The 24499-nt window shown below is 42.7% G+C and overlaps 1 protein-coding gene and 1 long non-coding RNA gene across 2 annotated transcripts in view; one reads left to right on the forward strand and one right to left on the reverse strand.

Moving 5' to 3' along the window:
- Positions 1–11402, forward strand: part of LOC101725109 (ribose-phosphate pyrophosphokinase 1) — a 30028-nt gene extending 18626 nt beyond the window's left edge. Inside the window, exons 3-7 of the mRNA XM_004861460.4 lie at positions 99–197; positions 1274–1398; positions 4451–4624; positions 8343–8502; positions 10262–11402. Of these exons, the coding sequence (XP_004861517.1) occupies positions 99–197; positions 1274–1398; positions 4451–4624; positions 8343–8502; positions 10262–10354 (651 nt within the window). The 3' untranslated portion in view covers positions 10355–11402. The remainder of the gene's footprint in view (positions 1–98; positions 198–1273; positions 1399–4450; positions 4625–8342; positions 8503–10261) is intronic.
- A 5997-nt stretch (positions 11403–17399) lies between these two features.
- LOC147822547 (uncharacterized) lies at positions 17400–23844 on the reverse strand. Its single transcript, XR_015445605.1, has 2 exons — positions 23430–23844; positions 17400–18223 (listed from the first exon to the last, which is right to left on the reverse strand). It is a non-coding gene; the product is annotated as an uncharacterized LOC147822547 (long non-coding RNA).
- Positions 23845–24499: the final 655 nt, after the last annotated feature.

Genomic DNA, 24499 nt, shown 5'->3' on the forward strand with positions numbered 1-24499 from the left:
GTCCCTGGTACTGATACATATATACATACATACTTGGGGAAATGAATTGTTTTCAAATTGTCATTTTGGTTTTTCTTTATTTCTTCCCCTCCATTTAGAGCCGAGCTCCAATCTCAGCCAAACTTGTTGCAAATATGCTATCTGTAGCAGGTGCAGACCATATTATCACCATGGATCTACATGCTTCTCAAATCCAGGTATCAGTAGAAGTTAAATACAGTAATGGGGTGAGAAAGGTGGGAGGAGTAGACTGGTAATGGTGAAGGCTGCAGAGGAGCTCAAAACTGCCCAAGTAAACTAGGCATTGACAACATTTAAAGATAATTCATTGTAAGTATAGTTATAAGCATTGTTTACCATCTGTTGTTTAGGGTGGTTAGCTGGGGGGGGTCTGATGTTATGGGAAGAGCAGGGTTTTGGATCAGACCTAGTTTGAGTACTCGTGCTTAAACTTGCTAGCTTTGTAACCTTAGGCAGGTTACTTCTCTAAAGACATACTTTTTCATTATTTTGAGTGTAAAAAAAGATACTCATAACAATTCCTGGCCTGTGATATGTGTTCAATAAATGTGAGCTTTATTGTCATGATTACAGTTCCCCTTGAACATTCAGTTTTAAATTTAGAACCACAGATGTAACCTATTACTTTCTTGCATAAACCCAGAGTAAGGGGAGTAGAATGCCACATTTATTTTATACTATTTAAAGATTCTTTCATAGTCATTATCATTTGAATTTTATGGCAATCTAATGAAGTACATAGGACAGAGAATTATACCCAATTTATAGAAAAGTAACAACTCAGTTGAGAAATCCATAAAAACTAGAATTAGAACATGGATTTTCTGACTACTAGTTACTCTGTGTGGTCATGTATTATAAATAGCTTCTACTCAGTTTATATACCATAGCATCTCTAACTGGTTTATGAGTTAAACTACTTCAACACTGAGTGACATAAAGCAGTATTAACTACTGAGTCTGAACATTGGTCGTGCAGTTTTTTTGGTCTTGGCTGAATTTAGCTATTCATAAGGGCTCATTTGGTTCTTATGGTCAATTGTGGGGTGACTGGGAGGTGGTTTTGCTAATCTTGGGTGCCGATCTTCTCAGCCAAGATTTGAGGAGGTCAGTTATAATTTCCCACGCCTTCTCCATTACTTTGAAGGTTGTAGTAAGGTATTCCCTGTGCAAGTTACTAATTTTTTTGTTAGTCATTTATAAATGGAAGAGAAGAAAAATAAAGCAAGACTGACCCAGCTTCTTTCTCTAGGGCTTTTTTGATATCCCAGTGGACAATTTGTATGCAGAGCCAGCTGTCCTGAAGTGGATTAGGGAGAATATCTCTGAGTGGAGGAACTGTACAATTGTCTCACCTGATGCTGGTGGAGCCAAGAGGTATGGTTGAAATTTTTTTTAGCAAAACATTTATTGGTATATTTTAGATATACATAATGATACATTTATCATAGGGAATTTGTACCACTACATGATATATCTTGCTTTTTTTTCCCCACCCCACCCTTCCTTACGTACAAAAGCTTTATTTCAATTTTTCCTTTGATTTTCCTTTTTTTTTCTTGTCCCTTCTTTCTGGTTATAATTAATATTATTCCAAACATATCAAGAAAAATTTTCAGAAATTGTGTCACAAGGTGATACTGTTGTATTCAAGTGGCAGTTTTTAAGTACTTTAGAATGGATGTACCAGTGGGTGAGATGTTGGGTTGTATACAGTTTACTTTTAGTGGCCTGAATTACTACTAGGTAGACAAGACAAAAGTGGCCCTAAATAGTCATGATATTGTGAGTGTGACTGTAAGTACAATAACTGTCTTAGTTACTTTTTTGCATAATGAGTCAAAATACCTGATACCTAAAGTTAAAGGAGGAACGGTTTATTTCAGCTCAGAGTTTGTAGAGGTTTCAGTCCAAGGTTGGCTGACTTCAAGGCAAGGTGTCATGGCAGGAGGGAATCACAAAGGAGAAATAATCCATGTCAAAGCAGGCAGGAGACAGTGAAGCTGCAAGCAGCAGCAGTAAGCATCTGCATCAGCAGAAGCAACAGCTAGTCTTCCTTTCCTCTTTCCCTTTATATTCCATCCAGGCTACAACCCTATTGATTGGTGCCACCCATGCCTAGGGTGGGGCTTCCATTATCTACCCCCTTAATCCCATTATCACACCCTTAATCCACATTCACACACCCTCATCCAGCCTCCTTTGAAACTCCCCACTTACTACCTCATGAGCCTTTGGGGGGACATCTAGATACAAGCCATAACAGTAACATTAGTAACTTGGCATTACAGAACTAACAACACTGCTATAAACTTATTGGGAAGGGTAGCAAATTTGATTTTCTAATAAATGGCAACTGCTGTTGGACCCCATATTAATGGATAAGCAAACTTTTACATACCTTTTTTAATGCTGTTGGTTAGATCATTTTGATCCTTGGAATCAAACTATTAAGCAAGAGGGAAAATAGTGTGGTGTTTTTATTTAAAACCAAGACTTTAAAATTTTAAGCAAAGCCATTGACAGTTACAGTGCTTTATAGCTCACATGGTACACACTAAGAGTCCTTGATTTTCTTCAGAAGTATGATACATGTTCTTGTTGTGGAAATAGAATGAAGAGCTACAAAACACAGATGATTAGGAAAAGTTAATTCAGGACTGTCTAAAAGCCATTGAAATCTTCAATGACTTTCACAATAGCCCATTTATTTCAGTAACTTCGAGGAAGTGATAAACTGAGAACTTGGAGTTCTGTTATCCAGACAGAAAGAAGTATGGCTTGATGAGTCCCACGTCTTCACTGGTTACCATCTGCAATATTAGATACAGCATGAAAACTCCCCCAGCTGGAAGTTGTCATACTGTCTCCTTAGGCATTATCTTCACATCTTGCTAGTGGACTTAGGAGGAAATGAATGGTCACATTTGAAATAATTAAGCAGAATTTGGGTATAGGAAAACTACCTTGAGCAGATGAATTACTACTTTTGATAATTTTCTTTATTAAAATTGGCTTATAGTGATGGGGTATTTTCCAAGGGAGTGCTATCACTTCTGTCTTGGCAGAGTTTGGCGTAACTCAGTGTGGCTTCCATTATCCACCCCCTTAACCCAGCCCTTTACTGTTTTCCTAGTCAGTGTGATGGCCAGCATAGATGGTTTGGGACACTTGGGTTAATTATGCATATGTGTTGGCTAAGTAATCATCCCAAGCAAATTAGTTACCACTGATGTTAATGTCCTAAGCAATAGTATGGAGAGCAGAGTGTAATTTGTTTAGATCAAGGTAGGAATATTGCCTAGAGTTGTGGTTCAAACCTTACTGTATGGTCACAAGTTCTGCCCTATCCAGCAAAAATTCAGGTATGTGACCATAGTCAAGGAAAAATAGGACATAATACTATATAGTTTGATCAATGTTTTCTTGCTTGCTTTCTTCATTTTTGAAACAGGGTTTGCTATGTAGTTTCAGCTGGCCTTGATCCTCCTGCCTCAGCCTGCCTAGTGCTGGGATTACAGCCATGTGCTATCACACCCAGCAGTGCTACATTTTAAAAGAAGACAAAACCCTAAGCACAGGCCTTTTCTTCACACATGATTAAGATAACACAGTGGAAGATGGGCATAATTTCATCAGGACAATCTACTGTTGTTCACACTCAATGGTTTTCTGCATGAATGGATTATGTGGTACTTTGTCACCAGACAGACTTCTGTTCCACCTTCTAGTGTGGTTTGTGTTATGTTGTAATAAGGAAAAAAAATAAGAATTCTGTTTGGATTTGGAGATACTTTGGGCTGTTAATTGGTGTAACTTTCTTTCTAGCATTCATAAAAGAACTCCCAAGCCTGGTGTCCAGGTACAGTTGACATTTACAGTTGGTGGATATTTTGCCACCATCACAGAGGGGAATGAACAGGCTGAACACTGCTCCTCCCCTGCCACCTAGTTCACCTCACCACATCCCCAATCACGGTGTTCAATGGAATTTAGGACCATCTGTGTATTTCCTATAGTAGTCAGGGAAGTTTTCTCTCTTCTCTTCTATTGCCAATCTCTTAATGTGCCTTGGTATTACACTGTGTCCCAGGACTGGTGAGGGTATCTGTCAATCCCCTACCCAGAATAAATGATCATCTAAGTTTGAGTAATGCATTCCTAAACTGCTACTGGAATATAGAGGCATTAAGCTATTAAACCCAGTTCATGGGATTTGCCTTTGAGACGTCAATGATAGTTGCTTTCATTGATAGTTGCTTTCATCCAGCCCTGGGAACTGTTCAGTTTTAAGGAGTGCCTCCACCTTCTTTTTGGATAGTGCTGGGCATGGAACCCAGGACCTGGCCCTTTACCATTAAGCAACACTGCCAGCCCCTAAGAAGCCACATACACATGTGTTTAACTTTGAATGGGCTCTATTTTGCAGAGTTACCTCCATCGCAGACCGGTTGAATGTGGACTTTGCCTTGATTCACAAAGAACGAAAGAAGGCCAATGAAGTGGACCGCATGGTGCTAGTGGGAGATGTGAAGGACAGAGTGGCTATTCTTGTGGATGACATGGCTGACACTTGTGGCACAATCTGCCATGCAGCTGACAAGTGAGTATGGAGTGGTTAAAAGTAAAAACATAAAAACTGCTATCAAATGCCACCAGCTTGCTGATTCTTTTTGTAACTGAATTGAAGGAATAAGTAGGGAGATTTTCATCACCCTAGGCTTGAATTATCCTAAATATAAATTGATGAATATTCTTTTTTCAAATTCTCTTAGTGCTTCCTCCAGTTTTTTAGTGCTGAGCAGATACTCCTTGTATGTTCAGTTAACCCATTATAAAGTGGAACTGTTGTGAGTGAAAATACACTGAATAGGGCCCGGGATTTAACTCAGTGGCACCGTGCCTGCCCAGCAAGTGCAAGGTCCTGAGTTCGATCCCCGGTACTGGGGGAAAAAAAAGAAAGGAAATACACTGAATATACCTAACCTACTGTGCATCACAGTTTAACAGCATAATGCACTGTACAGTATTGGCTTTTTCCCTCATGATGATGTGGCTGACTAGGTGCTGTGGCTTGTTGTGCTGCCCTGCACCATGAAGCAATGTCATATTGCATATTGCTATCCCAGAGATAGCTCAAAATTCCAAGTACAATTTCTACTGAATGCTTATTGCTCTTGTGGCATCATGAAGTCTAAAAATCATCACATCATTGAAGTGATGTCTGTATAACAAAATTTGTCTACGGCCGTACCACCCTGGACTTGACGATCTCATCTGTATGACAAAATTTGCCATTTTAACCTTTTTAATTTCTATTTTTTGAGGGCATTGTCTTTTTTTTGTTTTGTTTTGTACGGGGGGATTGAACTCCTCAGGACCTTGTGCTTGCTGGGCAGGCGCGATGCCACTGAACTAAATCTCAGGCCCTTATTTCTATGTTTTGTTATTGTTTTTGTTTTGGTACCAGGGATGGAACTTGGGACCTTGAGTTTGCGAGGCAGGCGCCGGAACCACTGAGCTAAATCCTTGGACCTTATTTCTATGTTTTAATTTGAGGCAGGGTCTCACACTAAGTTGTCCAGGCTAGCCTCAAACTTGAGATCCTCCTGCCTCAGCCTCCCAGGAAGCTGGGACTTATATGTGGACACCACCATGCCCAGATTAATATTTTAACCATTTGAAAGTGTGCAATTCAGTGGTATTAATTACATTTCACAGTGCTATAACCATCAATTTATTCCCATCCCCATACCAGGGATTGAACTCAAGGTCTCAGGTATGCTAGGCAAGCATTCTACCAGTGAGCCAGATCCTCAGCCCTTTTAATGTTTATTTTGAGACTGGGTCACACTGAATTCCCTAGACTGGCCTCAATCTTGTGATCAACCCACCCACAACCTCCTGAGTAGCTGGATATTAGGCATGCACTACCATACCCGGCTGTTTACAATGTTTTAACAGTCAGTATTAATAGCCTGTGTGTTTTGAGACATATAGCCCAGGTTGGCTGTGAACTTGGAATCTCCCTATTTTAGTCTCTGGAATGCTGGGATTACAAGTGTGTCCCACCATGCCTGGCTTGTAATAGCCTTTTGTTTTAAAAAGTTAAGGTGGAAATCCATATGTTCGAGCAAATAGAATTGTATTCTCATTTATATTTCATCTAAGCTTGAAACCTTGGTCTTACTGGTTGACTGTCCATTTTAGCTGTGATTCTATTATTCACATTATACTTCTCATCTTTTGCCTGTTTGGTTCTAAATTGCCTCGCCACCCTGCCCTCTGATACGAGTCAGCAATCTCACCTACCTAGTCCATCTTTCACATTACCTCTGTACCTTGGAGTTTTCCTAAAACTGCTCAGATCTCATCAGTCCTCTCCTGTGAAATGTTAAGTAGCCCCACATTGCTTACAATCCAAGCCACTATAGACAGCATTGTTTCTTACAGTGTTTTTTTTTTCATTAAGTTTATTGGTACATTTGAGGTATAAAATACAGTTACATTCATCATTGGGATCTTGTACCTTTACATGAGCATCTTGGTTCTTATTTTTTTCCCCTTCCCCTGCCCTCGCTTCACCACCTCCACCTTTCCATATTTGCAAAGACTTTTGTTTCCATTTTTTTCCTTTTCTCATATTTTTTTCTTTCCCCTTTCCTCTCCCTTACTCCTCCCACTTCCCCTGCTCCTTTAGACCTTTTCTTCCTATTACAACATACCAATTATACATTTTAAAACTACAATATCAAGATCTAGAAGACATTACCACAGATTTTACCAAATTTAAAAGGATATAGAAAACATATTACAAAAATCTTTTTTGAAATAAATTGGACAACTTCTAAGAAGTACCTTGGAAGACAAATTAATGAAACTGACTCTGGGGGAAATATAAAATTTGAATAGCACCTATTAAAGAAAGTATATTCCTAGTTTGAAAACCTACCTATATGACAACCACAGGCTCATATACATTTTAACTGATCAATTATATCAAACATTTAAAGCAGGGCCAGGGATTTAGCTCAGTGGTTTCGCCTCCTTCTGCGCAAGCGCAAGGACCCGAGTTCAATCCCCGGTACCCCCCCCGCCCCCGCCAAAAAAACATTTAAAGCAGAAAGAAAAAGCCATATGATCCTGTCAGTAGTTGGAGAAAAAGTATTGGACTAAATTCTACCACTCTTCATGGTAAAAGCTATCAGGAGACTAGAAGTAGAAGAGAACTTTCTCAGCAGATCAAAGACTTGTACTCCATACTTCCAGGAAAAATGCCTTACATGAATGGAGAAGATACAATGCTTTCTCCCTAAGGTGGGGAACAAGGGCAGATATGCCTACTCTTCATCTGTCCGTTAAGCTTTGAAACATAGGCCCAAACCAAAATAGTGTGGCAGTAAAATGATACAATTAGGATAGGATTGGCAAGGTTTTACAATGGTTTTTTAAACTCCTGAGTGTTTGTACCTGGCATGTAACAGGTGCTAACAATGTATTTGAGTGCTGAATCATTCCTATTCCTGTCTTGGATCTTCTACTTTGCACTTATAAAACCTTTTCATCCTTGAAATCCTTAGTTATAAGGTATGCTAACTGGTGTAACAGATTGTTCCCCTAATATGTTAGTGGTTTAACATGATAGTTTATTTCTTGTGTATAGCATGTGCCAATGTGAGTATTCCCAGTTGTACTCATTTTCAGGGACTCAGCCTCTTCCAGTCTTTTTCTCATACTGCATCTTTAACATGTGGTTTCCAAAGATTACCTTGGAAGACATTTCCATTTTGTTCAGGCAGAAAGGGAAAAGAACACATATTACCTCTGGGAGGTTTTTATAACTCTAGCCAAGAAGTGGCTTAGTACACATTTTTCTTCTTGTTATGGACAGAATGTAGCCTCCCAAAATTCATATGGTGAGCTCTAAACTGAAATGTGATGGTATTTGGAGTTCACTTTTGGGAAGTATTAAGATTAGATGAGATCTTCAGAGCCTTCATAATGAAATTAGTTCCCTTATAAGAAGAGAATGCTGGATAGCTTGCTGGCATGGTCCTTGTGCATGTGCACAGGAAGGGGTCATGTGAGCACACAACAAGGTGGTAGCCACCTACAAGCCAAAAGAAGATTTCAGAATGAAACCTACGTTGTCTATGCATTGATCTTGGACATGTAAGCCTACAGAACTATGAGAAATACGTTTCTACTTCAAGCCATGTGGTCATGGTACTTTTGTTATAGCAGACTAAAAAACTATTTCTCCCTAACTCAGATTCTGTAGTGACAAATAAGATTAATCCAAAACAATCCTTTTCTTCTAGACTTCTTTCAGCTGGCGCTACCAGAGTTTATGCTATCTTGACCCATGGAATCTTTTCTGGCCCAGCCATTTCTCGCATCAACAACGCATGCTTCGAAGCAGTAGTAGTCACCAATACCATACCTCAGGAGGACAAGATGAAACATTGCTCCAAAATACAGGTAAAGATGAGATTCCTTCTAAAAAAAAACAAACAAGATTTCAGTAAGTATTTGATAGGTATCTGGACTCTGAAAATGTCCTTCAGTCTTAAGTTTGTTTTTTTTATTAAGAGTTTTTTGTTCTTGTTTGTTTTGTTTATTAATTTTTTTTGGTACCCGGAATTGAACTCAGGACCTTGTGCTTGCGAGGCAGGCAGCAGCGCCACTGAGCTAAATCCCTGGCTTGTCTTGTTATTTTTGAGACAAGGTCTCTGTGTAGCCCAGGCTGACGTGAACTCATAATCCTGCCTCCACCTCACCCCCCCCACCACCACCCCCCACCCCCGGTACTGGGGATTGAACCACTGAGCGGAACCACTGAACTAAATTCCCGGCCCACTGCCTCCACCTTTCAAGTGGTAGGATGACAGATGTGCACCACCACACCCTACTGTTGGTCTGAAGGGTTTAGTCTGTCATCAGAATCTCATCCAAAATTTTAAAAATCCTGCCAGTTGATGGACTACAGAACCTCTGAAGGATGAAACCCAGGATTTTGCACCTTAACAGCCTCTCCCAGTGACTGTGATGCACATTGAAGTTTGCAAATTCATGCCTTTCCGTATGAGTTTGTTTTCACTACTGGCCCTTGTAGACATTATAATGTGAAACCTTTAAACTGGTTGTATGCTCTTTAGTGTTTCTCAAAGTAGTTTTGGATCTATGTTTCTTATTAAAATGTAAATTCCTTTGCTCCATTCATGACCTATAAAACCAGAGGTTCTAAAGCCAGTATCTAACCCAAATAATTATCAGACACTTAAGTTTGAGTGCTATTGCACTGAAAAATTAAGACTGTAGTGTATAATAGTCCGTTGGCTTTCTGAAAATAATACATATAATTACAGGATTGTTGTCATTCTAAGAAAGGTTTTGTTTTGTTTTTTCCAGTTTAAACTTTTTTTTTGGTACCGGGGATCGAACCCAGGACCTTGCACTTGGGAGGCAGGCAGTGGAACCACTGAGCTAAATCCCCAGCCTTAAACTTTTTTTTTTTATTCTTAAGATTATTTTGTTTTGTTTAGTTTTGGTTTTGGTACTAGTGATTAAACTCAGGGCTTTTGCAATGAGCTACATCCCTGGCCCTTTTTCATGTTTTATTTTGAGACAGGGTCTCACTAAGTTGCCCAGACTGGGCTCAAATTTGTAATCCTCCTGCTGCAGCCTCCAAGATGGGATTGTGGGAGTGTGCCAACATGCTCATCTTAATAGTTTTTAAATGACAGCTCACTACCATTTTGATGAGTCTGAATAATTCCTCTATTAGCATTTTGATTCTTCCCTACGTGGTTATAGTAAAAACTTGCTATGAGCTGGATGTTGTAGTATGCTCCTCAGGACTGAGGGAGGCTGAGGCAGGAGGATCTCAAGTTCAAGCCCAGCCTGGGTACTATAATAGAGTTTCTCTCAACATAAAAAGGGCTTGGAATATAATTCAGTGTTTAATTCCCAGTACCCAAAAGAAAGAAAGAAATGGGATAGGGATTTAGCTCAGTGGTGCCACGTCTGCCTCGCAAGTGCAAGTCCTGAGTTCAATCCCTGGTACTGCAAAAAAAAAAAAAAAAAGAAAGGAAGGAAGAGAGAGAGAAACTTGTGAAGAGTACCCGAGTATGGGCTTAAGAGGTGGGTACTCACTAGGGTGCCCATAAGCCTAGGCTGCAAAATGGCCAGGAAGCTCTGTCCATATGTACTAACCTGGTGCTTTTCTTGGCCTTTCTAGGTGATTGACATCTCCATGATCCTTGCAGAAGCCATCAGGAGAACTCACAATGGGGAATCTGTTTCCTACCTGTTCAGTCATGTCCCTTTATAATAGAGTAACTTCTGAAGCTTTTTAAACAACATCAACTCACCCCTTGTTTTTCCTTGGTATTCGATAACAAATTTGGAAGACCCAGCTTGCTCCAGTATACCTTTCCACATCCCACATTAGGCACATTAGAGTTTATCCTAAATTGAGAAAAGATAGATTGAGGCTGACTGTTGGGATTTCCTACCTGCCTTGTCTCATTCCACCTTCCTTGATTTTATGAGCCTACCAGCTTTTTTTTGGTACCGGGGATCGAACTCGGGTCCTTGTGCTTGCAAGGCTGGCAGTGGAACCACTGAGCTAAGTCCCGGGCCCCGACCTTGCAGCTTTAACTAGAGCTCAGCTGCTGCAAAATTTCAAACTTTTGAGGTTTGTTTGAAACTTGAGTTTGTTAAAACTTTTAGGGTTGTTTGAATGTGATTATGGAAGCTCAGACTCCTTTGCATGCGAATACTTCAGAGTTGTGCTTTGTTCAGAACAACCAGCCACAGAGGCCCCCCAGGTGTGACAAGTTCTCTAAGTTCTATCCTAAAGTACAGAAACTTGGGCAGCCCTAAACCTATTCCTAGTAGTGCAGGAGCCTGTAAGGCAAGAGTAGACAGCTCAGCTTGAGCAACTCCTGGCTGGGATTGAAGGTGGGGAAGGGGATAATACAGTGAAGCAAATATTTCTTGGGAGGAAAAAACCTGACCCATCATCTGCTTGTCTATATAGCTTGGATTCTCCTACCTATTCCTTTCTATTTGGCTTTACCTACAGCCACTTCGACCTTCTGGCCAAATATCCCCTTGGGCCCAAATGACTTGCTTCCTGCTTTGTCATCTCTAACATTCACATTAGATAATTTGCTGTAACTCAATCTTCCTTAGCCTGCTACCACCACAGTAGTAGGTTTTAGCTGGTATCATATAGTGCCTTTTGATTAATTTAAGTATTTAATTTTCATCTTCCTTCCTTGGATTTGTTTAGCCTCTCATGATCTGAGATTTCTGTTAAAAAGATTGATGGTATTGTCTCTTGTAGAGGAAACTAATAAAGTATGTGTATGTGACTTTGGGTTTGTGTCATATGTCCGCTGATTTCTCTGTTGAAGGTTTAGTTTAGATGTCTTGCTGTCCAGTGATGGCTCATATTTCTTGTTTTAATTTTTTAATTGTATTTTTTTTTTGGTACCAGGGATCAAACTGGGGACCTTGTGGTTGTGAAGCAGGTGGCAGCACCACTGAGCTAAATCCCCGGCCCTCTTGGTTTTTAAATTATTTTGGCTACCTTGTTAGTCAAGAGAAAATAAGATAGTAGTTTTATTCAAATGTAATAGATGTCTAGGGTATTCATAGTCTAATTCTGTGCACTGTATTTGAATTATAAAATATACTTATTTTTTAATTTGTTTTGTTTCTTTTTTTTTTGGTACCAGGGATTAAACTCTGGACTCTTGGCTTGCTAGGCAGGCAGCGGAACCACTGAGCTAAATCCCTGGCCCCAATTTTTTTTGTTACCTGGGGTTGAACTTGGGACCTTGCACTTGCGAGGCAGGCAGCAGCACCACTGAGCTAAATCCCAGGCCATAATTTATTCATTTTGAACCAATTTTGCCAGATACAGTTTCACTTTACCAGTAGCTGACATGTTTGGCATTTAATTTCAGCCCTTCTAAATAAAATCTATTTTGAAGCCCAGCATGGTGGCACATACCTGTAATCCAAGGACCGTGGGAAGTTGCAGCAGGAAAGACTGAAGTGAACTTTGAAATATGTGCCTCTGGCCTTCTGGGCCCTTTTCATCTCAAATCTGTTGTGGGTTGGGAGTGTAGCTTAGTGGTAAAGCATTTGTCTGGCATGCACCAGGCCCTGAGTTATGACCCCAGCTCTGTAAATGAAAAAGTTTACTTCAAATCTTTGCTCTGTCTGGAAAAAGCCCACATGGAGGATTGATCCCTTTGCTGGTTATACTATTTCCTGAAGTGGGATCAGTTGGTTAGGCTTCCTCCTTTCAGAGTACAGTAAGTAGTCCACCCACATTATCCCAGGGGAGTACCATCCAAGCCCCCCAGTGGATGCCTGAAACCATGGAAAGTACCAGGACCTATATACAGTATTTTTTCCTTATACATACGTACCTGATAAAGTTTGATTTACAAGTTAGCTACTGTAAGAGATGAATAATACTAGTAAAATAGGACAATTATAACTAATAAAAACATCATTACTCATGTGCCTCAGGGCCATTACCAGGTAAAATAAGGGTTACTTGAATTTGAGCACTGTGGTACAGAAACAGGTGATCTGATAACCAAGGCTACCTAGGACTGGTAGCATTCTGCAGTGTGGATATTTTAGACGAAGGGGTGATATATGTTCTGGGCAAGACACAGTGGGAAAGCATGAGATTTCATGTTACTCAGAACAACATGCAATAAATTGTGAATTGTTTTATTTCTGGAATCTTTAATATTTCTGGCCTGCAGTACACCATAAATAGTTGAAACCATGGAAAGTGAAACTGCATAAGGGGTAACTACAATATTTTGACCTAAGACTTCTGTAGTCCCCCTTTGAGTATTGTTTGGGGGGATTTCTTTTGAGACAGAGTCTTACTATGAAGTTCATGCTGGCCTTAAATTCACTATGTAGCCCGGGCTGGCCTCAAACTCACAGCGGACCTCCTGCCTCAGCTTCCTGAGTGCTGGGATTACAGGCATGTACCACCATGCCTTTTTCCAGTAAGCTATTTCTTAGTAGGAGATTTTGAGGTCATTTAAGAAAGGTCCCCATGGGCTGGGGATTTAGCTCAGTGGTTCTGCCGCCTGCCTCGCAAGCGTAAGGACCCGAGTTCGATCTTCGATCCCCGGTACCAAAAAATAAAAAAAAAAAAAGAAAGGTGCCCATTCCCCAGTTAGATCTCTATTCCTGGGGAAAGACCAGTATTCAGAGCCCTGTGACACTCAAAGTGTCTTCCATGCTTTTCTACAGTGTGAGAAACTTAGATGTGATGGCTTTTGAACTAAAGAGCTCCAAGAGCTCTTTAGTACCCAGTGGTCCATAAGGTGGCAGTACCAAAGTGAGTACAGTTGTAGAGCTCAGGTGATAGGAAACTACCATGGTTACTGTATGATTGATTACCTTTGAGCAAAAGGCACCTCCAGGCTGTTTCAAACCCCCTTGCTTCCCCCAACCCCAGAACCAGAGAAAAGAGGATTGCTAGGCCAAGGCTATCCTGAAGCCAATGCTTTTATATTTATTTCATCTCAAATGGGGCTACTAGTGTCAGTCTCCTTTCCAGAGTTGGACACCAAGTATTTTCTGCTAAAACTTGTAATTTGTCCATTAATAGTATGTATATACCCTGAAATTCACAAAACGAGGTCTCTATTGGCCTGCCCTTCTACCATCTCTTGCTAGCAGGAAGAGACCAATAGACAGGAAGGTAGGGAAGCTCAGGGGAAAAACCCTTAAATAGGAGGCTGAGGGAAGACAGGTTTGCACTGTTTCTCCCAGAGGACCCTCCACTCAAACTAGAGACCACAGACTAATTCTCTGTGTGAAAAATAGCCATTGAGCTGGGGATTTAGCTCAGTGGTTCTGGCACCTGCCTCACAAGTGCAAGGTCCCAAGTTCGATCCCCAGTACAAAAAAAAAAAAATACTCACTGATCAGGAAATGGAGCCAGCCTCCTAACCTTGCTTTAGTGTTCAGCTCCAGACTTAAGGCAGACAGACAATTCTTTAGTGGAAGCCCAGCTTCTTGGTTTACCTTTACAGAAGATTCAGTTCTCCTTTTATAATCCATGCACAATAAGAAGTTTGGATACAGGTGGTCCATGTATCTCTGGAGTCCTCTTTAAGGATGCCCAAGTGCCCCATCCTCCATCACCTAGTAACAGGTTCTGAGGGTCATCTATGCTGCCCTGTTTTTTTTCTTTAAGTAGTAGCGGGTTTTTTTGAAAAAATAAAAGTGAAGAGTGAGGAAGAAACTGGCTCTGCAGAGCAAGCTTGGGCCAAGTAAAAAAGGGAAAAAGCAAGGTAAAATAACACCCTGGAGAAAGCAGGGCCGGTTATCATGAAAAAAGCCACAAAAGCAAGCTTTTGGCATCTGTATCCTATTAAGCTGTCAAAATCTCAAGGAAACCCACAAGAACTTCTACATCCAGGTCCTGAGAGGTGGTGCTGGGATCCCACACAGGTCTAGGACTCCTATTGAAACCTGTTCAAGTTCTCACGAGAAGTCCATGTACAAGGCTTTGGGAACTCTTCCATGCTTGTGTTATGGGATCTTGTAATTAACAGGTCATGCCCACTTCCCCAGCCAGCTTTCCCATGCCCTAATCTCCTGTCTCATTTCTGAGATACAAATCCCCATAATTACAGAGTGCTCAGGGAGTGGTAGTCTGTCTTCTATAGCTTCTTCAAGCTGGAAGGGACTGTAGACCCTACCTACTGGGGATTATATGTTCTCCAACAACTTGGGGTGCTGTGGCTCTCTGGCTGCGTTTTCTTTTTCTTTCTTTCTTTTAAGTAGGAAGATATTTATTGATAGGAAAGCTCCTGTGGGGCAGAAGGGGTCCCGAGTGGGTAGCCAAAGACCCCACTTTACAGAGAAGTTTTATAGGGTGAAACCCACAAAAGTACAATGTGGGCCACAGCCATGAACATCCAATAAGGTTACAAGTATAGTCACTTAGGTAATGGTGGTCCAATTGGGAAGCAAGTCGTGTAGCAAGCGTACAAAGATTTTTCAGTAAGGGTGGGGGATCAGGGATATTTCCTGGACCAGCTGGGTTAAGACCTTGACCTCCCCCCAGGTGATAGATACCTATTTAGAATATCAATCACTGCTATTTATCCCCAGGGGAAGCACAAGGGTGTGTAGTTTCTCTCCTTTTACAATTCTGGCCTTCAGTGAATGTGCCTTGGGTCGCAATTGTCCTCCATGCCGAAGGCCCAGCCCTGTATAACCCACTGTAATATTTATAACTAACTTAGCTGTCTACAATACCAAAAGCCCCCAATAACCTTCCAGCAAATCCCCTTGGCTTAGGTTGGTCTGTCCCTTTCTGTGCATACAGTCAGGAAGTCTAATTGATGTGGTGCTGTGGTTTGTTTCACTTTTGTCCTGGCCTTCTCCAGGACTTAGCCCAATCTGCCTGCCTGTAATATTTCTACCTAACTCATTTATCTATAATATTCCCCCCTCTGAAGAAGTATCCCAAACTGCTGTGAGGGGGCAAGGGACGATGACTGCTTGAACTACTTCAGGCTGAAGGGGGTTGTAGTTGTGGTTGGCAGTCAGGGATACCCTTCAGAAGGTCTATCTAAAGGTCCTCGATAGGCATCATGCATTTCCATCATGGGTAGGCAGGCGTATAGCTTTAAATCTGGAGGACACAAGGCCAGAAAGACAGTTAAGTATACATGGGCCAAACAATAAGATCAACAGAAATATTATGAGTATAGCCAACAGATTTTTTCACCAGGAAGAGCTAGTAATAGCCTTCCACAGGGAGGATAAGGAGAAGTCCCAGGAAACTTCAGACTCCATCATCAGTTATGAATTGTTTACAAGGGCGATCTGGTGGATCCCAGTAAAAGAATTCTAGCACTTTTGTCGTTAGTTCCATTTGTATGACTGGAGTATGGGAGCTTCTAGACAAGAATAAACAAAACTTTAAAGAAATTAGAGCATGTATAATCTAAGAATGAGCACACTAGAATGGAAGGGCAGGTTGGGAAGAAAGTCACACTTAGAAATTGAAATAGTGATTGTAACCTGCTGGCTCTTGTAGATTCTACCATAGTTTTTTCCTAATGATCCATAACTGTGGCCAGCTACTAGTGTAGCTAGAAACTGCCAGAAGGGGACAGTGACTGGAGCCTTTTTTGTATCTAGCTTTATTACTATGGCATTATTTTATACCTCTTGGTTATTCTTTTCTGCTGGGTGTTTAAGACCAAGTTAAAGTGAGACCTGTGTCTATTAATATGAACCTCTTGCTATCTGTCTAGGTCAGTTAAGTCTCCTCAGGCATTACTTTGGCAGTTTCTCCACATCTTCACCAGGATTGCCAGCCTTTTCCATTTTTAGCTATTCTGAAAGTGTGGGACTGCATAACTCTGTAATCATAAAACTCCCCTAGCACCAACTGTGAATGTGAGTAAATAGATAAAGATGCTTGTTAGTTCAGGGACACTAGATAAGATCTGTATCAGCCATAAGGTCCCAAAGTAAATTACTCAAATCTTTGTTTGAAACTGATGTTCCGGACACTGCTATCTATAGAACAATCTACAAACATCTGCTGACCATCAGTACGTGTCAGCTGACCACTAACCTTTGTTCCTCTTCTGTAAATTTCTCCTGTTAACTTCCCCTGCAACCCCCTATAAAAAGCCTCGGACTCTGGGCTAGCCGCCTCTCTAAGCTGCTTTGCTTTGGGAGTGCCGCCTGGCCAGACTAAGGTCTGTTTTACTTTCCAACTTGTCCGGTGTGTTCCTTCCCGGGTGCTCTTCGCTGTAGTCAGCTGTGCTTGTGCAGCGGGTGGCGAAACCACTGAGCTAAATCTCCAGCCCCTCAGGCATTACTTTGGAACCAAGCATAGAGCCTCTCAGCTCTATGTCAGTGTCAGCCATCAGGATGGGCCACGGCCTTGCCTGACCATGTTGCTTTCAGTGAAAGCATGGGAGATTTTTTTCTCTTTGTGACCCTCCTTTGGCACACAGTACATTTGTCCTCTGGTGCCCAGAAATCTCCTTGCTCAGGAGGTAGAGTGACTTACCAAAGATGTAGGATCCTGTAGGAAAGGTTCCTTTGTGTCCTGGGTCTTTGTTGACCTTGAGAGGCCAGGACCAAAATATTGGCTGTCCTCTTAGCCCAGTAACCTTTTTAGTTTTGGTCTCCAAACTTTAGTCGTTGAACATCCAGAAGAGAAGATCAGTAACATAAGTATTTCAGTAGGGGCAGTTGTCCCGGCCCGCGGGTAAGTCAACGAAGACCCTAGAGGGGGAGCGAGGATGAGAAGGGACAGGGGACACGAGAGATGGAGACAAGACAGGTTTCTGATCAAGTCTCGTTTATTGCGGAAGCTGCTACAACATATATACCGTAGGGCTAGAGGGGAGGAGCGAGAGGAGGGTACTGGGGCTACTTCCTTGTTGCCGGGTAGATTTGCAGCAGGCCCGGATATGTCCGTAAAAGGCACTCAAGAGTTCTAGCGGGGGTCAAGGCCCCCCACAGGTCCTCCCTTTAAAATTATAATTATAAGAAAGGCGTCAGGAGAGCCAAGCCTGCGGGGGCTGAGCCTGTCTTGGGTCAGAGCAACATACGTGTCTGCACCGTGCACCTTACCCGTCATCGGTTAACCAGAGAATCAATGCTCTGGCACCTGTCTTAGGCGGCACACGAGGGCCTTTTTACAGCATGGCACGCTTGGTCAGTTGCCCGTCATTGGCTTGCCAGCCCTCTCACCAGGTACTCATCCTGATCAGCCATGGCTAACCAATTATAATGGACCTGTATGGGCGCTGTTTTTATTGCCTTGATTTGGGCTTTTAGGAAGGCCACGATTTTGTTATAAAGTATGGGCCCTAAAGAAATGAGCAAGAGTAGACCCAATAGAGGCCCCAACAAAGGGAGGAGATAGGGGAGAAAACCATTGAGGCCAGTCCAAAGGGGATTTTGAATGAGTTCTTGTCGTCTTCTGTTTAAATCTTCTTGAAGTTCACGAATTTTTCCCTGACGATCCCAGATTTGTTGGCATAGAAACAGCAATGTTTATTTAAGGCTATGCAAATCCCTCCTTGTTCTGTTGTGAGGAGGTCCAGACCCCTTCTATTTTGAAGGACCACCTCAGCCAGGGAATCGATCTGATCTTGTATATCTGTAAGAGTGTTGGAGAGAGCTTGAACATCATTAATCAATTGGTTGGATAATTTGGCATAGGAGTGTAACGCCACCCCGACGCCAGCAGAGCCAGTGGCAAGGGCGCCGGACACCCCTAGCCCCACGAGCAAGGGGACCAGTGAGACGGCCCTTTTATGTCGCCCAGCGATATAGTCAAAGCTGGGCAAGGGCACTGGCTCATCTCCAGGAATAAGGGAGATGCCCGGGAGGACAGTCGCCACCATGCACAGCCCAGTCCAATTAGTGGGGAGGGAGATGAATGCCAAGCTCCCTCCACAGACGAGCACGTGACCCGGGGCAGGGCAAATGGCGGCAGGGCCATTAAGCACTACCGAGCAGAGAAAGAAATTTTGGACTCCAACACATATATTGAAGCTATTGTTGTGGCCCGAATTTAGATAACAAACTGAGGCATTGAACTGTACTGGCTGGACCCTGAAGGGCAGAGAAAAACTGCAATTGTAACTAGAACTGTTGGCATAGTCAGTTTGGTCGACAACTGGCAAGGCGAGGGGCAGGGGTGTGTCAAGAGTCAAGCATAGCCAACAATCCGCAGCAAAGGCGGGGTTGGATGTATTGATCAAATGATAAGTGGCCTCTAGGACACTCAGAGTTTGGGCGTCAGGGTCTGGGCCTCGAGGTTTGGGAAGGACCAGTGGATGATAATTTAGGGAGGGATACATCTCTTGGATGATAGTCTCAAGTTGTTTTTGTACTCGCTCTTCCCTGAGCTGATCTGAAGGCCCACCACCATGAGATATATGGATTGGGGCCTGTGGTGGCCAGGAACAGCAACAGACCATGCAACAGATTCAGGGATGTCATCTCTTTAACCTGTAAGCAAAATTTCATCCTGCGATGTAAACAAGGCTGGGCTGTAGATAAGAGAGTTAGGCTAACCTGATTAAGCTTTTGAAGATAACCAATGTGGACATACTACAATAACATATTCAGAACTTAACCAATATAAACATTTTGTAACAACATATTCAGTGCTTAAATATCAAGGACAACCAATACAATCAATTTATAACATATTTAGATAATATTCATTGTGATATGTCTCCCATAAGATTATATAATATAAAATTTACTAGGGGGTCCCTTTAATGAATTAAGACCAGAATAATCATTTTCTGGGTGGCCACTTCTATATTCATCAAAGGGAGTCCCCATCTTAAGTCATTTTGACAAACAAGAGTCTATATCTTCCTATTTTGTAACTGTCAATTGCAAATTGATTATTGCTTGTAATGCACATTACTTTCACAACATAAATTCCAATGGTACTTTGATCCATTAACAACCTGGAAAGGAAGGCATGTCTTTAATTCAGTCATATTTATCTGTAAATCAATTTAACAATAGGCGAATATCCTATGAAAGGGAAGGAACATATTGAGCTCAACTGTACGAACACAAACAACAGACAATAGACAAACATATAAGACAGTGTATAAAATTAGGGTGCACCCAAATATAACTAACCAAATTGAATTATACTATACTCTTGATGATTATTAGATTGTAATTGTAGGCGCCGTTGTTAACTGGTTAAGATTGGACAATGTCAGGTCATCGGCATCATCAGCACGCCTATCGACTTGTTTTACTAGGCGTTCTGGGAGCCACCTGGCTGACTTCATTTCCTTGGAGTAAATACACACTGATCCTCGGCCCCAGATAAGTACAGGATCGGGCCCGTGCCATGAGTGGTCCAGGGGGTCTTTCCACATCACCGAGGCAAATTGTCGTTGCGTCTCTGGTTGCCAGAAACGATTGGCTGCAGATAAACCTTTGGCATCCAAATTTAAGAAGTTAAGAATAAATAGTGCATGTGATATCAGGTTTCTAGGTGACCCCTTGATAGGGTACCATTCCCCTCCTTTTATTTTATCTAATGTAAGTTTGAGTGTGAGGTTGGCTCTTTTTATAATGCCTTGTCCCTGTGGATTATATGGGATTCCCGTTATGTGTGTTATGTCTAATTGTTTGCAAAACTTTGAGAAGCCAGAACTGGCATAGCCTGGACCATTGTCTGTCTTAATTTGTTGTGGACATCTAAGTACTGAGAAGGCAACTAGAAGGTGGGCAATTACATGTTTAGTAGCCTCCCCGGATTGTAGGGTGGTAAATACAAATCCACTATATGTATTAATGTTGACATGTATATATTTAAAATTTCCAAATTTAGGGTAATGTGTGACATCCATATAGTGTATAACATACATTTGGGCCCAAGATTTACGTACGGCCTGAATAGCTGAAGCTACAAAGGACTGGCTCAATGGGCTGTACAATACCTGTAGAGTGTTTACCTAGCCCTTTGCCTGGAATGTACCCATTTTTAAACATCTGTGTAGTGACAATTTTATTAGGGCTAGAAATAATCATCTCCATTTGTGATAATAGGTCTCTCCCCCATAGATTAATGGGTAACCCTGAGATGATATAAGGTTGAATGGTGTCCTGATTACCATCTTGGTCTCTCCAGGTCAGATCTTTGGCACTTTGTTTAGGATTTTGACTCTGACCTATACCCCTGAGATGGGTGAGGGTGTCTTTTAATGGCCATGCCTGAGGCCAATTTTTTCCCTTGATGAGAGTTACATCAGCACCAGTGTCTACCAATCCAGAAAATTGTCTCCCATCCAACCACAAGGTCATGAGAGGCTTCTGGGCTGAAAGCATCTCCGACCAGTAGACATCGGATGAGCTGAACCCCTGGCTGCCTCGGGCGTTGTTAAGAGCCTTATTAGAGGTAGAGAGAAGGGGAAGGAGTAACAATTGAGCAAATCTTTGGCCTGATTGAATGGTGTTAATGACTTTGGGGGAAGAAACCATAACTCTAATCTCTCCGGAATAATCACTATCAATCACCCCCGGGTAGATCAGCAGCCCATCTATAGTGCTGTTGTTTTTGTCTATTACAAGCCCAAAGGTTTCCTTAGGCAGGGGCCCAAAGACCCCTGTCGGAAGGGCCTGTATCCCCATTTCTGGAGTCAATACTGTGTGGGCAGTGGAACTGAGGTCCAGTCTGGCACTTCTCGTTGTTGCTCTGAAGAGGTCTGGAATGGATTGTTGTTTGCTGGAGCAAAATTGAGCGCCCCGTAAATTTGTTTGGGTGTGGGGGCCCGGGGCTGGCCCCCTTTCCCGTTTCCCTGGTCCGGGTTATGGACAAGCGGGAGGGGCCAGCCTTGAGTGTCAGTCATGGACTTGTATTTATTTGTCCAATGTCTCCCTTTATTGCATCGAGGGCAAGGCCCCGGAGGTGTGGCCCTAGGGGCCGACGTCCTAGGGGCCTGACATTCTTTGGCAAAATGACCCGTTGTCTCGCACCGGAAACATTTGTTACCCGGGCGGTGTGACAAAGCGACAAAAACTGTTTGACCGTGTAACCCTGCATGGCGGCAGCCCTGGCAAGTCCCTGTTGGTAGGCAGTCCCAATTTCTGAGCAAAGGCGAATGTAACCTGAGAGATCAGTTTTCTTTTTATAAGGGCGGATGGCGGCCTGGCAAGCAGCATTAGCATTTTTAAAAGCAAGCTGTTTAACAAAATCTGTCCCGGTTTTTGTGTTCCCAAAAATCTGACCCGCTGTTGTGAGCAGGCGGTGAACAAAATCCGCGAAGGGCTCATCAGGCCCCTGTCGGATATTGGTGAGAGAAGTACTCACATCCCCTTTAGAAGGGAGCTTTCTCTAGGCTCTAGTGGCTGCGGTCTGAATCTGGGCATATAACCCCGCATCAAATTGCATCTGTTGATCGTTGGTAGCATAGGCCCCATCCCCTAGAAGCATATCAAGTATCCAACCATTACCCGCCTGAGCATTGTGTCTAGCAGTATCTCGGCAATTTTCAATATATTCAGATTTCCATAATAAATAATCACCTCCTGTAAGGGTGGCGCGGGCCAGAGTCTGCCAATCAATTGGGGTGAGCCAATTTTCTGCCACCGATTCTAGAATAGCCATGGTGTAAGGTGCAGTGGCCCCATATTGAGCTGCGGCCATTTTAAGTTCTTTAATAACCTTGAAATCAAAACCACTATGGTGTCTCCACGCCTGTCCCTGTGCGTCAGCAGTCTCAGTTACAGGAAAGACTTCCACAGTTTCAAGTTTTAGGGGTACCCTTGATCCAGATGGCACCCTGGGGGTCGCCCCTCTAATGGGGGGTCGTGGCTTAAGGGTGTCTTTTCTACGGACATTTTTATGGGCTTTGCCTGTTCTTAAGCCTTCAAGCTGGGTAATAAAGTCTTGATGTTCCTTTTCTAACCTTATCTGTTTTTTTAGAAATTCTATTTTGTCCCAGAGTTCCTTTTGGGGATCAACAACAGGGCATGTCAAAGCGGGCGCAATGGGAGTGTTGGGTTCTGGAAGATAAGGAGGCGGACATTGAACTACGGGTGGCCAATCAGGATTGCGATATCTGGTTGCCTCCTCCTCAAGATTGGTCCAGTCAGCCTCCCCCAGACCGTTCTGTGGGAAGGGGGGGTTTCTGAAGTGTCGGAGGGAAGGCTACAAGGCTGGTTCCTCCTTAACAGGCGGGGCGGGGTTAGAGGCAGGGGCTGAAAGAGCGGGGGCGGAAGCTGAGGAGCGCCGAAGCTTTTTTTTTAAAAGGCTTGGAAGAGGCAGAGCCCGCCTGTAAGCCCTCATCAATAACATTTTGTTTTTCCTTGTCTAAGTCATCGTCGCTATCAAAAGACATCAAGTCTTCTCCTTCATCCTTTGAAGGAGTCCCGTCCCGCAGGGGCTCGGGCCTCGGCGCCATCTTGGCGTCCCGCAGGGTATTTACAAACTCCTCACTCCGAGGGAGAGTGATCAACCCTTCCTCCGATCGGAGAGCTATCTCCCCGACCTGGATGGCTTGAGCCACCACCGGATCTTTGGTTTTCTGAGAGATAATGTCATTAATAAGATTCCAATAAGAAAATGCAGTGATCGGGACCTTTCCTGGTCCGCAAGTAGCATAATAATCTTTAAGGGCCTCCCCTACTCTTTTCCATCACCTCTTGTCAATGGTACCCTCGGCGGGAAATCAAGGGCAGAGATCTCTAATATAATCAAAAAATTTCAGCAATTGTTTGACTGTAACCTTTACCCCTCGTGCCTGTAATGTCTCCTTGAGACCTTGCACGAACAATTCGTGCTGACTAATGCCCTGTCCCATAATCGCTGCTCAACTTACCGAGGTGCGAAAAAGACGGCAGGTTTACGTCAATTGCAAGCCTCTCCTGTGTCGAGTGTGCTCTTTGTTCCTCAATCTTAATCTTAGGGCCCCTGAGCAGCGTCCTTCACTGGATCCCCCGTTCTCTGGCCGCACGTTGGGCGCCACTTGTCCCGGCCCGCGGGTAAGTCAACGAAGACCCTAGAGGGGGAGCGAGGATGAGAAGGGACAGGGGACACGAGAGATGGAGACAAGACAGGTTTCTGATCAAGTCTCGTTTATTGCGGAAGCTGCTACAACATATATACCGTAGGGCTAGAGGGGAGGAGCGAGAGGAGGGTACTGGGGCTACTTCCTTCTTGCCGGGTAGATTTGCAGCAGGCCCGGATATGTCCGTAAAAGGCACTCAAGAGTTCTAGCGGGGGTCAAGGCCCCCCACAGGCAGTGAGCTTAACTATTATAATAGTTAAAACATCAAGCACTTTTGAAGTATAAAGCACAGTTAGAGAGCTGTTATTTTACCAACCATGGTTGTTTTAGTAGTTGAATCCCTGCAGAATGTTAACAGACAACAGTTATATATTATAGAGAAACTTAAGATCAAGAGCTACACATAGTATTTTAGGATGACAATCACGATGATATTTGCTTTGTAACACATGTCCATCTTAGTATGGAATAGTCTTTCAGTCAAACACCTCCATCTGATCACAAGACATTAAATGACATAAAGAAAACTCTTATTTGTTATACTTTAGCAGGATGCCATCTAAAGAGAACATACATATTGACCTATAAATGTACCTTAGGAGTTCATAATGTCTATCCTCTAATTTTAGTGTGTGACGTTGTTTCAGCTGTTTGACTGAACATCCCTAAGTGTGGTCACACATACAACATACATCACATAAGTTTTTAGGAAGACTATTATTTGACTGGTTATCTCATTTTGGCTTGACACGTACCTCTTATCACAAGTAGCTGGAGTGCTAGGGAAAGGCAGATACCTGAGTCAAAAAAGATCATTACCATAAACAATATCTTAGAAGACCTGTACACCCAGAAGGCATGGATGTATATACCGTGAAATA

The sequence above is a fragment of the Heterocephalus glaber genome, unplaced genomic scaffold (genome assembly GCF_053883595.1).
Source record: "Heterocephalus glaber isolate CG9 unplaced genomic scaffold, H.glaber_assembly_v1.0 deba00001613, whole genome shotgun sequence".
Classification (NCBI taxonomy): Eukaryota; Metazoa; Chordata; class Mammalia; order Rodentia; family Bathyergidae; genus Heterocephalus; species Heterocephalus glaber.